This window comes from Carcharodon carcharias, chromosome 14 (genome assembly GCF_017639515.1).
Source record: "Carcharodon carcharias isolate sCarCar2 chromosome 14, sCarCar2.pri, whole genome shotgun sequence".
Taxonomy (NCBI): Eukaryota; Metazoa; Chordata; class Chondrichthyes; order Lamniformes; family Lamnidae; genus Carcharodon; species Carcharodon carcharias.
In genome coordinates this window covers 74,932,888-74,951,209 of record NC_054480.1, presented here as the reverse complement: position 1 = coordinate 74,951,209, position 18,322 = coordinate 74,932,888, and the positions used below count along the sequence as shown (strand labels likewise).

Genomic DNA, 18,322 nt, shown 5'->3' with positions numbered 1-18,322 from the left:
TGGAAGGAAGTCAGTGGTGGCTTTAGAATAAAGAGAAGGTCAGAGGGAAAAAGCATTTTGAAAATCAGGTGGTGGCTGAGTTTGTCTTTTCTGCTAGTATCCCACTACCTCCTGCTCAAGCTTTTCCAGAGCCCCACACTTACCCCTGAACTGCTGCCCCAACCCTCACTACCTGTTATCTCTCCCCTCCTGTGTAAGCCTCTCCAAAGTGTTGCTTTTGAACATGTTTGTCCTTCTGTCCCTTATCTGACCATTTCACATCCAGTGTTCCTGTGAAGCATCTTGAGATGTCCTATTTGGAAAAGGATCCTATAAATGAACTTAATTAACAGAGCAGACAAAAGGGGATGTTGAGTATAGAGAAAGTAGAAGTACTGGAGGAAAGGTGATTTCTTGGAATTGTGAACGAGCAGGAAGTAATTGCCTAATCTAAGCAATGGGCCTTTTATTTAAGGAAAGTGGTATCTTTGTTTCCTTACTTATTTTGGTTAAAAGTCAGGACAACAGGGTGACACTGGTAATCAAACTGCAAGGCAGGATTAAAAATAAATGGGGCTGTGGGCAATTTTGCCTCCTAAACGCCACCAGTGGCCCGCATGAAAAATAAAGATGGGGTGACAAATTCAAGAAAGGTCACCCCCCCCCTCCCCCAAACATCACCCACCCCCATTCCATACATCATGGCTTCTCCAATCCGGGTTTGAAGAATTGAAAGCCCAGGTACAGCGAGTGAGAAAACAACATGCAGTTTAATTGGAGGAGCAGTAAGCAAATGTGGGAGACAGAATTTGGGAAGAGCTGCTCCTCCAATCACATGTCCTGCCTCTCCTGCGCTGGCTGCTTCAGCTCCTCCAATCACAGCCTCCCTCCCTGCTGCTCCTCGAGAGACAGAAGCTATGATTGGAGGAGTAGCAGCGGCGGGAGGTAGCGAACCTGTCATTGGAGGAGCTGAAGCAATTATCCTAGACATTGACCCATTTGATCAAATCATCCCACATTTTCTAGAACCACGTAACCAGTTTGAGTCAAACTTCTGACATCCTCTGGACCAGAATGAGGTTTTGGAAAAAAATAGAATTAAAAGGATGGAGATAACCAGAAACCAAAAAAAGGGGCCAGGAGCAGGTCCAGAGGACCCACCTGTGCCAAGGACGGGCAGCAGCCAATGGAGAGAAGGTCCATCAGATGTTAATTTTGTGCGGTGGGGTTGGGGAGGCAAAGAGAAGAGAGCAATGCAGCTTTATTTGATCCTTTACTAACTAACTGAAGCTGCCTATGCCTGTCTGATTTCTGTTTCATTGCATCAGATAGTTGGAATTGAGATGAATCTGATCTTAGTTTATTGTTATAAATTAGGAATTGTTTTTAAGCGATGAACAAAGACTTTTCAGATAGCAGGACAGGCAACCTTAGTTCATGGATGGTGACACCTTGCTTCCTTTTACTAAAGCATGGTATACATAATCCAACAAGGTCATGTTCTGATGTTGGTGCTGCACTGACTTCACCCTGTAAGTCATGTACTAACTGCATAAAATGGTGAAATGCTGAAGTCACTATGATGATTTGATACAAATACACAGTCTTAACAGTAATAGAAGGTAAACAAAGGAGAAACTAATGTTAACTTTATAAATATTTACTACTTTTGGTTAGAATGGAAACTTTCCAGTCAAAACTGCTGTTACTTTCTACCTGTTCTCTTTAAGTCATGAATGCACAAGATGTGTCGCCAAATAAAGGGCTTACTTTGCAAAATAAGTTTTTAAGCTAGCATTGACACATGGTTAGCATACTATTTAGATCTGATTAATCCTTGTCTTGAATTTATGAGCTGTTATAGTCTTTTTGTTTGTTACTTGTGCTTTCTTATATATCTAAAGAAGGAAACAAATGCAGAAGGTGATGTTACTATGTGACAGCATTACTTAATGATAGGATGAGAAAGAAGTCCCTGAAAATCAAAAAGTAGCCCTCGGGAAAATCTCAAAAGTAGCCTCGGGGCTGGGAGATGGGGGGGAATTATTTTGTCTCCTGCTGCAAGGAATTGGTGAACTAAATTGATCTAGAACTCAACCAATCTTATGATTTTACTGTTTGAACTGAGTCCAGCTCATACATCTGAATTGTTTTTCTATTAATGAGTATTCTCCTGAAGATGCTGACTCTTACCCATACCACTTCCGTACCTGACCCAAGTGACTGCCCAAGTGTAATGAGTGTTCAACCATGCAGTGAAGTCATGTCAGACCCTGATTTTACACTCCCTCAATTTCTGCCTATGAGTTTTTCCAGCAGAGAGTTCTGGTTACTGAAACATGATTGAACTGTTCACTCCTCCTCATACGGCTGCTCCAGCTCATTATAGGTATTCCCAGTCTGTACACGGTTACTGCAGATAGTTTCATTTTGTTTTCTGCACCGTTCATTTTCTCAGGAATTTTCGATCAAGTCCAGTCAGATCCAGCTTCAGTTTAAGGCTCAGGTCCATTAGTCTTACATTTGAACCTGGTGAAAAATGGAGATAAGTATCACGTGAAATTCTTTAGGAACAATGTGACAGTGAAATTTAATTTGGGTTGCAGAACGACCATGGGATTGATTCTGTCCAGTACCTGGTATGAGTGCCCATTTCAAAATAGAGAGGATGAATCCATATCTTCAAGGTAGTGTAAATTGAAAATGTTCTCTCTCATGCCACCTACACAGCAGGACCTAGGGAACTTTCTGGTGGACCGGGTTGTGTTATGTAGTTACTGCCTTGTTTTCTCTGTCTTTCTCAGCGTATTCACCTTTGATGTATTTTCTCTAGAAACTGCAGGATGCATATCTGAGTCACAGAAATGTCCGGCTTGACCCCCCATGCACCAACACCACTGCCTGCAGCAACTACCTGAATGACCCAAGAGTGCGGAAGGCTCTGCACATTCCTGCCTTTGTGCAGAAATGGGAGATGTGCAGGTAAAATGGTCTTTGAATTACAATGCAATTCTGTGTGATAAATGTAAGAGCGTGGAAGTAGAATTTCTTGTGCTCAGCCGTTCTTGCTGTAATTTGTCATTAGGACTGTTCTCTTGCTTTGGGGTGGGTTCCACTTGGCTGTACCCCAAAGTGAGGTGTGCCAAAAGTATTAGTCATTACAAACTCTGACTATGGATGGAGTCTTGGTGAACAGTGTACTTACAAAGTCTCACTGTGATTTTTATACAGGTATATGGTTTAAGTTGTGTACTTGTATTCATGCTATGGCTGGTACATGGTATGGTATCCTCACAACTACTCCGGATAGGGCAATATGATTGTACTTCCATTCTTTGGAATGCTTCTATCATCTTGTAGGAATGCGGAATGCTTCTGTTTTCTTTATTTTTTCATGGAATGTGGGCATCACTGGAAAAACCAGCATTTGTTGCCCTTGAACTGAACATTTCAGAGGGTAGTTAAGAATCAGCCACATTGCTGTGGGTCTGGAGTCATGTGTAGGCCAGACTGGGGTAAGGTCAGCAGATTTCCTTCCCTAAAGGATTTTAATGAACCGGATGGGACTTTATGACAATCGATGATAGGCCAGAATTTTCTATGCCCGTTGGTGTTGAGCACCATGGCAGGCATGAGCGGACAACATGGGTGGGAAGGCCAAAAATCAGTTTCACATCATTGTGAAAGTAGTTTGCAATTATTCCCTCCACTCATCAATGGCAGGCTGAGTTTCCCACCACTGCACATCGGGAAAGTCATGTTAACATATCTACTTATCGTTATAAACCCTGCTCGCTGGAATCATCCCCCCATGTCAAATTTACGGCCCACGTCATTGGGAAGACAAGCCGTCCCAGAACATCTCTTGACAAGTGAGATGTACAGGAGCTTTGCTCACATCGCCAACATCCAAGAAGCAGAAGATGCTGGAGCCCCACAGCTACAGGACCCTGGAGGAACATGTGCATCGAATGCATGGACAGGACTCTGCCGCGAGGCAGCTCTGGGAAGGTGGGAGGTCTCTGTTGTTGCCAGAAGTATGCTTCAGTGCATCACAGTCTTGGCCATGGGCTGTTACGGATGATCATTGGGGGTGTGGTGTTGGGGAGAGAGAGGAAGCTCCAGTGTGAGTGAGAGAGGAAGGCGTGAAGGTGTACCGGGGCAGGGTTGGGGGGGTGGTGAAAGTCTAGGTTTGACTGGGAGAGGAAGGTGTACCAGGGGTGGGGGGGTAGTAAGGGTAGAGGAGGAGTAAGGGGGAGTGGGATGTCCAGGTGAACATGCAAGGGAGGGGTATATGGGGTTGATGACTGCCTCCTGGGGGGAGAACTGAAGGTGGATGTGGTAGGAGGGAATGGTGAGTGTGAGAGGGGACAGAGTGAGCTGGGAGGGTGATGGTAGCAGTAGAAGGGATGCTGAGGGTGGTTAGTGGGGACTCAAGGGCAGACACGGACCTTGGGCGTGGGAAGGAGGAGGTTGGGGAGGTCATTGTGGATGGGGATGGGATTCTCAGAAAAATAGAGAACTTTCACCTGGACATCCTGGAATGAAAAGGGTTTGGGTTGGTATTTGACAGTGGGAAGGTGGAAGATGATGCCGGGGAGCCAACAGTGATGAACAGGAAAGGACATGGGTGACTGCAGGAGGGGAAAGGATGGGGGAGCTGAAAATAAACCTTACAATGACCACGCTTTTGAAATCGAAAGTGAGCGGAGCCTCGTGTTGTACGGGTGCTGGTGCTGTATGGGAGTGAGATCAGTGGGTGGGTGGAGATACAGGTCAGCTCAGATAGACAACTGAAAGAGAACCCCAGCAGGCAGCATTGCAAATACTCAGGACAGTGAGATTTGTAAGGAGGAATGCTCTGCGTGTGTGGGAGAATGCTTGCATGAGGCTCCAAAAGGCTCTGACACACACACACACAAACACACACACACACACACACACACCATTTTTCCCTCCAGTATCACTTGTGGTCTGGCTGCGTACAGCAGTGGTTGGGGGGGGGGGGGGGGGGGGGGGGGGGGGGGGGACATCACAATTGCCTACATTAAAGTCTATTTTCCACAGTTTTGCCCATTTACTTAATCTTATTGTCACTCTTACCCTCTTAATCCATGAATGGATTTTCAGTGGTGATGGCCCAGTCTTATTCCAAAGCCAAATTAAACTTTGATGTGTAGGCTTTAGTTTATTTTAACTGCAGTCTGCAGTTTCCAAAGGTACTGTGATGTCATTTGATCTTTGCCCATTTGGGACTGGGATACCAAGTAAGACAAGCGCAGTGCTTTGAGAATCCTCTTTGTCTATTTATTGGCCAGGGCATTGGGGCAATTGTACCCCAGTCCACTCAACAAGAATCCCATGGAATCCCAGTTTTGCTCCCAGCCCAAGCTAGCTCTCCACCGACTTCAGTAACGAGTAAAATCAGACAGGGTGAAAAACAAGTATTGCCCCCAACCCTGCTAATTTCCAGACAGGCAGGTTAAGTTCAAATTACCTTTATTATTCCTGTTGCTGTACATTAATTAAAAGTATTTTCGGCAAGAGTCGTACTGTTTTCCTTGGAAAGTGTGCTGTCTTTCTGGAGTTGAGATCAGGAGAAGGCTTTTCTGGGGAGTCTATTTTTGCAGGAACGTTGTGATATTTTTAAATGCAGCCTCCTTAGGAAATTTTGAAGAACCTCTGGATTACTTTTAATTGTTTTCTTATTTGGTTTTGCTCCTGCTTAGTGCAATTGTGAACCTGTTTTACCGGCCCCTCTACACTGATATGAAGGATCAATACCTGAAACTACTGGCTGCCAGGGTAATTGAAACATTGCTCCTTCCATTCCACTGTTTTTATTCCAAGCTAGCTACTAACTTCTAGAAATTGTGCTTGTTGGAATCATGTAGCACTGATTTGGGATTGTGGGGAGGTGAAGCTTGATTGTATTGTTTAATGTCTCTGTCGTGAGCTATTCACAGTCCATTGGCTTCACATACAGTTAATGGCTCTGAATGCAGTGACTAATGTTATGTGGTCAAATCTGGTAGCACCTCTTCTGAGAAACAAGGACTCAGCAATAACAATGAGAGGAATGTTCAGTTAATTTTTTTTTGGTGACGACTGAGGGGAATGTTCACTAAGTTTCCTCCCTCTGACCAAATTCATAAAATCTCTTCACACTCATCTGCAGGACAGGGTCTTGGTTTTAATATCCTTATGCAGGGTTATCCTTATGTCGGTCTTCCAGGACAAAGAGTTGTCCCCAACTGACTGTTACGGACTGGCATGTTCCAAGGTCCAGGATGGTGTGCTGAGGGACGCACTAAAGCTTGGGACAGCTGCTGCAAAGGCACAATGGGGAAAGGTCATCTTTCAGCCATAGGGCACCAAAGGGCTGGAAATTGTGTCGGACCCTTCAGGCTGTATGACGGACATTGAATGTATATGACAAATATCACATGAATAGCAATTTACTGAGGCACCTCAGAGTGCAACATGCTGCAGTTGAATATTATTGCACTTTCCATAATGACCATTTTGAAACACGTTGGATGTTCTTTTAGATATTTTATGATTTATTTATTGGAAAACAAAATCTTTATGCAGGATTCACCATGCTGACAGCTCACTCCCTTTTTTTAAAATTCCAATTAATTCTCTGCGAAGCCTTGCAACAAGAAGCCTTATAATTGTTGAATTAAGTTTTAATCCATTAGATGGACTGTGAAAGGACCTTGCTAAGTTTCCACGGCACCCTCAATGACATTTTAGTCCGTACTATGTGAGCAGCCTACAATGGCATCAGACCCTGAATCCTAGGGAGTCCATGAGTGGCTCAAAGGCCACCAGCTTTCAGTATTTCTGGCTGACTATCAAGTTATTCCTGTCGTTGTATATCAATATAAACATTTTGCGTTGTGATGGCCTGTCCATCTTTGAGTGAATGATGCTGTCATTTGGCAGTTTGAAGTAGGGCTCCCAGGGGCGCCGGTACCCATGCTGTTTCAAGTTTGAAAGCAAGTGGCTTACGTTCCACACTGTAGTGCCTACTACAATAAAGAAAAGAGCGTTTATATTAGCACCTTTCACAACCTCAGTGGCCCAAAGGGCTTTGCAACCAATGAAGTAGGTATGAAGTGTACATACTGTGGTAACATAGGGAAACACAGCAGCCAATTTTTGCACAGCAAGATCCCACAAACAGCACCATGATACTGATAACTTGCTCCAACAATGGTAGTGAAGGGATAAATATTGACCAGGACATCGAGAATTCCCCTCAGAGTGCTGGGAGATCTTTTGCATCCACCTGAGAGGGCACACAGAGTTTTTATTTAATATCTCATCTGAATTATGACGCCTCTGACAATGCAGTTATCTCTCAGTACTACTGGGCTATGTGCTTGATTCTCTCAAGTCTGAGGTGACTATTGCCTGTTAGCTCTCAGTCTACGATGCAAATACTTTCCAATCTCTCTGAATTAAATGTTAAAGACTTTTTTTCCTTTGTGTCAATTTGGCTGTATTTCTGGCGACAGCAGTACCAGATCTTGGTTTATAATGGAGATGTGGACATGGCCTGTAACTTCCTGGGAGACGAGTGGTTTGTGGAGTCTCTTCAACAAAAGGTGAGCACTTTTCTGCGGCTTGTTTGCAGAGTCAGATGTGAGTGGATTTGAGCTGTGTGGAAGGAGCAGACTGCTAATTGTGTGCATCTGCATATGAGTACTTTCACAATACTGTGACAATGAACTAAAATTCAAATTCATTAAAGGAAGTAGGGAAAAGCTTTATTTAATTCTTGAATAACCTCATAATTAACAGCAGGAGGTAGCAAGTAAGAGCCTAAAAGAGAACAGTGCCAGATTTTGCATTTCTTAAAAAAACTTCCCATAAACTGCCCTCAAAATTTGCAATGAAAATGTTAACGATATATGCAACAGAGCTGTTTGTGACGTTCAGAACACACGGTGAAAAATATGAAATGAACTGAAGTTTAATCATAGCCTAATATAATTATCGGAATGGAAATTCTTTAAAAGGATGACAGGACACTCTACTTCAAAAGGGAAGTAAACAGAGTCAGGAATTCACTTTCACTTCTAGCCAATCCTGATAATGGCAGTTAGATGCTAGGACACCAGTCATAATGACCATTAGCATGGCAAAATGTCCTTTTCCCCAACATTCGTATCAGGTCAATTTTAAACTTAACCACTAAAATTTCTCTGGGTATTTCAAAAAAAATACTCATATGGTTGCAAGTAACACTTCACAGCCAAATATACGCAAGGTCTGAGGGACATGCAAAGACCAAGGAGATGCAGTATCCTGTATATGGCTCAGGTAGAGGTGATATTTAATGTATGTGTGGAATTGTTCATCTACTTGATTTAACAGCCGTGACCGAGCGTGTAGTTTAAAGATAAACCTGTCGAACTGCTCTGTACCTTTAGTTGCCTCCATACTGGAGTAAGAGCGGTAGCTGTGGTAACCTCATTTGTGACCATAAACTGTGAGCGGTATGGGAAGAATTCTTGCCTGTTGCCAGGTGAGGAAAGCACTAAGTAGCTGAAAAAAATCCCAAAAGGGCCTACGAGAGCCATCTCCTGACTGCACTACAGACACCTTTCCCGTTCTCCCACCTTCTTTGGCCGTGACTGCTGCATAATTTATTAGTGCAAAATACAAAGATCCATTTTACCACACAAGGTGCTCAAATGGCAAGCATGCTTCAGCTAAACAAGTAAGACTCACCTTTTTATGTAAGGCAGCAGTCTCAGTCAGTAAGGGTGAAAATTGCAGAGGAACAGTCTCCCAATCCTCCTCAGAAACAGGAGTGGGGCCAGAGGTCTAGAGAATTGCAAATGTTCTACATTTGTTTAAAAAGGGTGTAAGGATAAACTAACTACAGGCCAGTCAATTTAACTTTGATGGTGGGAAAGCTTTTAGAAATGATAATCTGGAACTACAGTCATTTGGACAAATGTGGATTGCCTAAGCAAAACATGGTTTTGTTAAGGGAAAATCATGTTCAACTCACTTGATTGAGTTTGTTTGATGAGAGGGTTGATGGAGGTAATGTGGTTGGATTTCCAAAAGGCATTTGGTAGTGTGTCATATCATAGGCATGCCAACAAACTCGAAACCCATAGAATTAAAGGGAAAATGGCAGCATGGATATCAAGTTAGCTGAGTGACAGAAAACAGATTAGTAACAAACGGTTGTTTTCAAACTGGGCAAAAGTGTACAAGGGGGTTCCCCATGGTTGATACTAGGAACACTGCTTTTCTTAATATATATCAATGATCTGGACTTTGGTGTACAAGCACAAATTCAAAATTTGCAGATGGCGCAAAACTTGGAAGTATTAAACTGTGAAAGAATGGCGATAAACTTCAAGAAGACAAAGATTGGTGATATGAACTGAGACATGGCGAATGAAATTTAATGCAGAGAAGTGTGAAATGGTACACTTTATTAGGAAGAGTGAGGAGAGGCAATATAAGATAAAAGGCTCAATTCCAAAGGGAGTGCAGGAGCAGATGGGTATATGCATAAAAATAATTGAAGGTGGAAGAGCAGGTTAAGTGGTTGAGCCACAGCTAGAACTCATTTGGATTTGGAAATATATTTGAAAAGGAAATGTGGTGGAGATGGGTCTAATTGAATAACTCTTTAAAAGACCTGGCACAGGCACAATGGGCAAAATGACCACCTCCTGTGCTGTAAGGAAGCCCTGAATTCATTCGTTTCAAATGGAGGTCAAGCACAGGAAGAAAAATGAAATTCTAGGGTATTGGGTCTGTTATGGCAGGGCTTATGGAACCAGGGTTAACCCTGTCCCTGGATATTATTTTCTTGCTGGATAAGAACAAGAGGAAACAGCAGTGAACCTGTGCTCCGATCCCATAACTGGGGAGTCAGTAAATAAAGTCTCAAATGTACACTGAGCTCCGAGAGTGCCGTGTCCCCAGAGTTGGAGCATCAGTTTTGAAGGCACTGTTTAAATTTTGGATACATTAGCAGAAGTTGTGCTGCTCTATGGAATCCTGGGATAGGATTCACTAATAATGAGCAAGTTTTGCTTAGCTTATAAGTTCATTACTTTAGCATCTCTGTATGAAGAAGATATAACGTTTACTCTGTGGGAATACACAAAAGTTTATTCAGACAATGAGAGGTCTTCCCTTGTAAATCACATTGCTCTTTTTTAAAATGCAGCAACCACTGGGCCAAGGTAACCATGACTGTATCATGAGTAACGATGACTCAGATAATGCCAGTGAGATAACACTAGCCTTGTGCTTTAAAGCTTTTGTTTTTAGGGGAAGAAGAAAGCTGAGAGAGGGAAGGAGCTGTGGATTTTGAAATCTCTCTAGAATCCATGCAAAATAAGCCTTATGGTAAGAGGAGTCTGCAATAGCAGAGGTATCTCGATTGTCTGACCACCTTCACAATGAGTTGTTGGATCTGCATTGCTGAAGAGAACAGAGTAGTGGAGGGTTGGTGTCACTGCCTTTTGGGAAGCATGGCCCCATCTGAGTGCACCTTTTATTTTCCCCTCAGGTGACGGTGAACCGTCGGACCTGGCTGTATAACGACAGGAATGGTTATCAGGTGGGCGGTTTCGTCAAGGAGTTTGGCAACCTTGCTTTCCTGACAATAAAGGTATGGCTTCATAATAGCATGAACAATAAATAAAAGCAAGAAATGCTGGACATACTCAACAGGTCTGGCAGCATCGGTGAAAGAGAGTTAATGTTTCAGGTCCATGTCCTTACATCAGAACTGGAAGAAGTTAGAGAGCTTATAACCAAGGGCAGAGCCAGGGAAGGGAAGCAGAAGATGAGATGGAAATTTGAGGAACAGAATCTCACCTTCCTTTGAGACTTAACATCGAGTTCAACAATTTCATACATAACCTCTGCTACTTTCTGGGGCAGCAGCTATCATAGTCAAGAAACAACTTGACATACTCACCAAATCATACCTTACAGCCAATGATATCACCGTAACCACCCCGGGTATACTCTGTCCCACCGGCAGGACAGACCCACCAGAGATGGTGGCAGCACAGTGGTATACAGTCAGGAGGGAGTTACTCTGGAGTCCTCAACATTGATTCCAGAATCCATGAATTCTCATGATATCAGGCCAAACATGGGCAAGGAAATCTCCTGATCACTACTTGCGCCCCACCTAAACTGATGAATCAGTGCTCCTCCATGTTGAACACCAATTGGAGGAAGCACTGAGGGTGGCAAGGGCACAGAATGTACTTTGGGTTGGGAACGTCAATGTCCATCACCAAGAGTGGCTCGGTAGCACCAGTACTGACCAAGCTGGCCAAGTCCTAAAGGACACAGCTGCTAGACTGGGTCTGCAGCAGGTGGTGAAGGAACCAATAAGAGGGAAAAACATACTTGACCTCGTCCTCACCAGTCTACCTGTCGCAGATGTATCTGTCCATGACAGTATTGGTAGGAGTGACCACCGCACAGTCCTTGTGGAGACAAAATCCCATCTTCACATTAAGGATACCCTCCATCATCTTGTGTGGCACCACCACCGTGCTAAATGGAATTAATTCAGAACAGATCTCGCAGCTCAAAACTGAGCATCCATGAGGTATTGTGGGCCATCAACAGCAGCAGAATTATATTCAATCACAATCTAACCTCTGGCATATCCCCAACTCTACCATAACTATCAAGCCAGGGGATCAACCCTGGTTCAATGAAGGGTGTAGGAGGGCATGCCAGGAGCAGCACTAGGCATATGTAAAAATGAGGTGTCAACCTGCTGAAGCTACAACACAGGGCTACTTGCAGGTCAAATAGCAGAAGCAGCATGTGATAGACAAGAGTTAAGCAATCCCATGACCAATTGATCAGATATAAGCTTTGAAGTCCTGCCACATCCCGTCAAGAATGGTGATGGACAATTCAATAACTAACTGCAGTAGGAGGTTCCACAAATATCCTCATCCACAGTGATGTGGGAGCCCAGCATGTCAGTGCAAAGGACAAGACTGAAGCATTTGCAACCATATGACCAGAGGGGCCAAGTGGATGATCCATCTCCACTGCCTCCAGAGGTCCCTAACATCACAGATACCAGTCTTCAGCCAATTTGATTCATTCCACATGATATCAAGTACATATAAAAATATGAATTAGGAGCCCTCAAGCCGGCTGCACCATTCAATACGATCATGACTGATCTGAATGTAACTTCAACTCCACATTCCTGCCTATCCCCGATAACCTTTCACCCCTTGTTTTTCAAGAATCCATCTACCTCTGCCTTAGAAATATTCAAAAATTCTGCTTCCACTGCCTTTTGAGGAAGAGTTCCCAAGACTCTCTGAGAAAAATGTTTTCCTTATTTCTGTCTTCAATAAGCAACCCCTTATTTTTTTAAACAGTGACCCTCTAGTTCTAGATTCTCCCACAACAGGAAACATCCTTTCCACATCCACCCTGTCGAGATCCGTCAAGATCTTATGGGCAGAGTTTAATGTCCCGCAGGTGGGTGCCCGCTTGACCCAATCGAGCGTAAAGTTGCGTGAGAAGACATGGGCGAGTGTCCCAACATCATTGTGAACTCGCACAGTTTTTGCTCGGCGGGTGTGCTGAAAAGTCAGAAGCACGCCTGCCAACCATTAAGAGGGCAATTAAGCCCATTAATGCCGCAATTGTCTCCGATTTTTCATGGCTCATCCACCCTTAGAGTTGGTGGATGGACGAATCAGCCAGGCACACTTTCCATTTTTCATCAAACCTCACCCAAGGGTGGGATGAAGTTTCCATTATGGAATAAAATAAAAATAAATATCTGTGGACAGCATTTTTATCAGCTATATTTTCAGGTGATTGATTGTGATGTATGGACATTTTTTTCAGCTTTTAAACCCTTTTATTTGATGATTACGGTGATGTCATCACCCACCCTCTTCCTGCCTCCATACCAGCAGAGCTGAGCATTTCAGCACGCACTTCACACTGGCTGGCCAGAGTGAAATCGTGGTCAGAGGCTGATTGTGGTTGGCAGTCCATTTCTCGACCGCTCCCATGCCCACCAATCGGGCGTGCCCACGAAAGGTGAAATTCAGGCTTATATGTTTCCACCAAGTCACCTCTTTCTCTTCTAAACTCCAGCGGATACAAGCCTAGCCTGCCCAACCTTTCCTCATAAGCAACCCACCCTTTCCAGGTATTAATCTAGTAAGCCTTCTCTGAACTACTTCCAACACATTTACATCCTTCCTTAAATAAGGTGTACACAGTACTCCAGATGTGGTCTCACCAATGCCCTGTGTATCTGAAGCAGAACTTCCCTGCTTTTGTATTCAATTCACCTCACAATAAACGATAACATTCTATTGGTTTTCCTAATTACTTGCTGTACCTGTACACTAACCATTTGCGATTCATGCACCAGGACATCCAGATCCCTCTGCATCTCAGACCTCTGCAATCTCTCACCATTTAGTTAATATGTTGCTCTTTATTCTTCCTGCCAAAATGGGCAATTTCACATTTTCCCACATTATACTCCATTTGCCAGATATTTGCCCACTCACTTAATGTAAATATCTCTTTTGTACTTCCTTATGTCCTCTTCACAACTTACTTTCCTACCTATCATCATCTGTGTCGTCAGCAAATTTAGCAACTATACCTTTGGCCCCTTCATCCAAGTCATTTTTATAAATTGTAAAAAAAATTGAGGCCCCAGCACTGATCCCTTCGGTACACTGTACATTACATCTTGTCATCTAGAAAATTATCCATTTATGCCTACTGTTTCCTGTCAGCTAGCCAATCTTCTGTCCATGCCAATATGTTAACCCCTACACAATGAACTTTTATTTTCTGCATTAACCTTTGATGTGGCACTTTATCAAATGCTTTCCGGAAATCTACGTACAGTACATCCACCGGTTCCCCTTTATCCACAGCACATGTCACTTCTTCAAAGAACTCCAATAAGTTGATTAAACATGATTTCCCTTTTACAAAACCATGTTGACTCCGTCTGATTACCTTGAATTTTTCTAAGTGCCCTGCTACACTGTCTTTAATAATAGCTTTGAATATTTTCCCTATGACAGATGTTAGACTAACTGGCCTGTCGTCTCCTGCTTTCTGTCTCCCACCCTTTTTGAATAAAGGAGTTACATTCGCTATTTTCCAATCTAATGGAACCTTCCCTGAATCTAGGGAATTTTGGAAATTTAAAACCAACACATCAACTATCTCACTAGCCACTTCTTTTAAGATCCTAGGATGAAGTCCACCAGAATCTCACATCTTGTCAGCCTGCAGTTCCAACAATTTGCCCAGTACCACTTCCCGAATGGCTGAAGACACTGGTTACTGCAATGGCTATGGGCCTTGACAACATCCTGGCAATAGTACTGAAAGCTTGTGCACCAGAACTTGCTGCGCCCTTAGCCAAGCGGTTCCAGTACAGCTACAACACTGACATCTACCTGGCAATCTGGAAAATTGCCCAGCAACAAAAAGCAGGACAAATCTAATCCAGCCAATTACTGCACCATCAGTCTACTCACGATCATCAGCAAAGTGATGTGTCGACAGTGCTATCAAGCAGCACTTACTCAGCAACGACCTGCTCACTGACACTCAGTTTGGGTTCCACAGGGGCCACTCAGCTCCTGACCTCATTACAGCCTTGGTTCAAACATGGACAAAAGAGCTGAACTCATGGGGTGGGTGAAAGTGACAGCCCTTGACACCAAGGCAGCATTTGACTGACTGTAATATCAAGCGATGGTAGTAAAATTGAAGTCAGTGGGAAACTCTCCGTGGTTGGAGTCCTATCTAGCAGAAAGGAAAGTGGATGTGGTTGTTAGAGGTCAATCATCTGAGCTCCAGGATATCACTACAGGAATTCCTCAGGCTAGTGTGCTAGGCCCAATCATCTTCAGCTGCTTCATCAATGACCTTCCTTCTATCATAAGGTCAGAAGTGGGGATGTTCGCTGATGATTGCACAATGTTCAGCACCATTCATGACTCCTCAGATACAGAAGCAGTCCATGTCCAAATGCAGCAAGATCAAGATCACCCACCACCACTGTGATTGCTGACTGATATCGCATCCAGTCTGGCAAGGCCGTGATCTTAAAAGTCTTGACCTTGTGTTCAAATCCATGCGTGTCCTCACCCCGCTGTGCTCCTCCAATTTTGGCCCCCTGCCTCATTGGCAGCCTAGACCCCGAGCTCTGGAATTCCTTCTCTGAACCTTGGTACTTACCTCCACCTCACCCCTCCTCTTTTAAAACCTACCTCTTTCGACAACTTTGCCTCAGTGGCAGTTTTTATCTGCTCACTCGCTTGTGAAGTGCCGTGGTATGCTTTACTGTGTTAAAATACTCCCAACTGCAAATTGGCGGAGGATTGAATGAGCCCCCACTAGCTAAGTGTTCATAGGCAGAATGACCATTTGAGCACATCAAGGGTCTGAGAGTTTGGTCCTTCAGCAACGAAGGAGAAAGTTTAGAAGAGGAAGAAAGCAGATGCCAATAATTTAGACATTACATTAACAACATTGTTTCATTAATTTTATCTCAAATTTGATTTGTAGGGAGCAGGTCACATGGTGCCAACTGACAAACCAAAAGCTTCATTTACGTTCTTCAGCCGTTTCCTACACAAGGAGCCGTATTGAGACTGACTGGCATGAATTGCACCAAGAAGCCCTGAAGATAGGGATCACCTTGCTGGACAAGTGGACATCAAAATAGAGTTCAAAGTGTGTTCTGAGGCAATATTTGGAAGGATTGTTGAGTTAGTGTGGTTGAGGACTGAGCACCATTCATGAAACATTGCTTCCAATCTGTAAAGGGTTATTGCCTCCTAACATACTCTAAACCGGTCTTTTTCTATACAAATATTAAACACTCCCAAGAAATGCCTTCAATCATTGGCACACTTCAGGGACACCTCCCTCTTGCAATCATGGGTACACCGCTGGGGCCTGGCCTCCCTGCAGTTCTTGGCACATTTCTGTGGTTAGCTACCAAAATGGGACAGCAATTAGTGTACAGCAACAGAAATAATGAGCCAGTCAATCAGGGAATAGACAAATTCTGAAAACTGATGAACTCCTGGGTCCTGGCACCCAGCTAGGAGACCTAAATGGGTTTTGATTTTAACCTGGAGTAATAGAATGATCCCCAACCTGTTAATATCAGAAATTCAAATGAACTACAGACTCCTCCATCTTGAAATTTCAGCAACAAATGCTGACCCAATATAGGAAACTGAAACTTTCGACTGCTGTGCAACTTCAGGTTTTGTGCTTTGCTCTTTCTGACCTTTGCTGCTGTGCCATACACTATGTTTTCTGTGGTTCTGTTGCTTTTGTAAATCTGGGCTGATGAGGCCTAGAGGAAAACTTCTGGAGTGCAGAGATCTAAGCTCAACCTTCAGTGTGCTGTTGTTAACATTGGCCTGGACTTTAGAGTCAGTGGCAAAACAAAGCCTTTCTGGCCTCGTTGAAACTAAAGAAATCTAGCTATCAGTGACGTGAACTTTTAACTTGCCCAGTGTGCATTTGGGATTGTAGTGTTCTGTAATGGGGATTCCCAGTGTCAAGCTGCGGTGATGTCCTCAAGCTGACTGTGCAGCTGCTTACATTTAAGAATTTCCACAGGCACCAACCGGGAAATGAAAAGCACTGTTAATCACATCATTTTAAATTGAAAGAAAGATTGGGATATGCAAATGGAGCTAATGTGGAAGCAGAAATATCATGAACAAGCTTGAACATAATTATTTTTTAAAAATCTAATTAATTAATCCTAATGGAGACATTTGACAACATTGTACAAATATAAAATTATTTGCTCAGGGCCAGATTACTTGCTTAGTAATTATTTCTCAGCACCCCCCCCCCCCCCACCCTCCCCACCCCGCCACTTAGAAACCCAGCTACCCCTCATTGAACAGGTTTAACTTCTGACAGGGTTTCTAACAATGAGATGAAATATAAAAATGGGCATTTTCACTAACTCAGTTGTTTTTACTGATTGTCGGCTGTGGATGGGTCTACACTGTGGCATCTGATGGAGCAGAGTGACAGACCACAATGTTGGCATTTCTGCATTAATCTGCACTTGTGCTAAATCCTAAAGTTGTGTGGTCAGTTTGAGGGGTAATAACAGTGAAGGCTAATAGTTTGCCCTCAAAAACCTCAGATTCTGGAGCATTACTCATATACCTGCTCTCTTTTACTGTAAAGAATTTATCTGTGGGAAAACTTTTTTTAAACCTGAATAAGCAGAGAGTTATGATCTGGAATGCATTCCCAGATGGGTGGAACCAGATTCAACAGTAGCTTTCAAAAGAGATTGGAATATATACTTTAAAATAAACAACTATACAGAGCATTGGGGAAAGAGTGGGGAAGTGGGACTAATTGTTATTTTAAACAGCACAGGCTCAATAGGCTGAATAGCCTTCTGTGCTGTAATATGTAGCACCTTCTTTATGTTTAGTGATGTACTTTTTTTCCCTTATGGGTGCTGCTGCCCTTTTTCTTGTGGGTCAGTTTTAAAAAATGAGTAGAAAAGCTAGAGCTCAGGAATACGAGGAATCTACTCTTCCGTTTACAGGACATGGGGAGGAGGATTGTCACTATCAGATTTTCCATGAGTAGGATTCCAAGGCTGCACACATGCTTTTTTCAGCAGAGAAGATTACAACTATCAATTACCTCGAGGCACAGACGGGGATTGAATCTGCGATTTTTAGTTTGAGATCACGCCTTCCCACTTGGTCACCATGCCACAGAATGTAACCCTATGACTTGGCCTATAAGAAAACAACATCAAAGGGCTTGTCCAGGATTTGAACCCTGCACCTCTCACATGCTCTCTGCTTCAAACACTCAAAGCAAGAATTGTACCCCTAGACCAACGAGCTGGTAGGGCCTCAAGGCTGCACACATGCCTGCCTGCCAGTTCAGCTGATTGAAGAGGCTAAGCTAGCACAATCTTTACTGAAATTCTCCTTGAAATTTGCACATCAGGTTTAAATACTTCTGCTGTAAATACTGTCAATCTGACTCTGTCTCTTTAGATTCAGGCTGTTTATGTATTAAGAGGCACCAAATACCAGGAAGGCACATATTCAAAAGTTAGGTTATTTAGGGCAGTCAGACTGTCATCTGAAGGGTGGTTGAGTTGTGGATTAGTGATCAGGAAAGGCCACCAGTGCAGACAGTGTAAGGTTCAAGAAAGTTGAATATATTTCTGGATTGAGGGCTGGTGGATAGAGGGGTTTATCTCAGGAAGAGGATGGAGAAAGAGGACAGATTT

General features: G+C 43.4%; 1 protein-coding gene across 4 annotated transcripts in view; it reads left to right on the top strand.

Annotated features, from left to right (window-relative positions):
* Positions 1–16,859, top strand: part of ctsa (cathepsin A) — a 60,399-nt gene extending 43,540 nt beyond the window's left edge. For 3 of the 4 annotated variants that reach the window (XM_041204065.1, XM_041204062.1, XM_041204063.1), the window contains 5 exons: positions 2,813–2,961; positions 5,709–5,784; positions 7,506–7,595; positions 10,538–10,639; positions 15,586–16,859. In XM_041204065.1, coding sequence (XP_041059999.1) covers positions 2,813–2,961; positions 5,709–5,784; positions 7,506–7,595; positions 10,538–10,639; positions 15,586–15,669 — 501 coding nt within the window. In that variant the 3' untranslated portion in view covers positions 15,670–16,859. The remainder of the gene's footprint in view (positions 1–2,812; positions 2,962–5,708; positions 5,785–7,505; positions 7,596–10,537; positions 10,640–15,585) is intronic. The other variant, XM_041204064.1, reaches the window with a different exon arrangement.
* Positions 16,860–18,322: the final 1,463 nt, after the last annotated feature.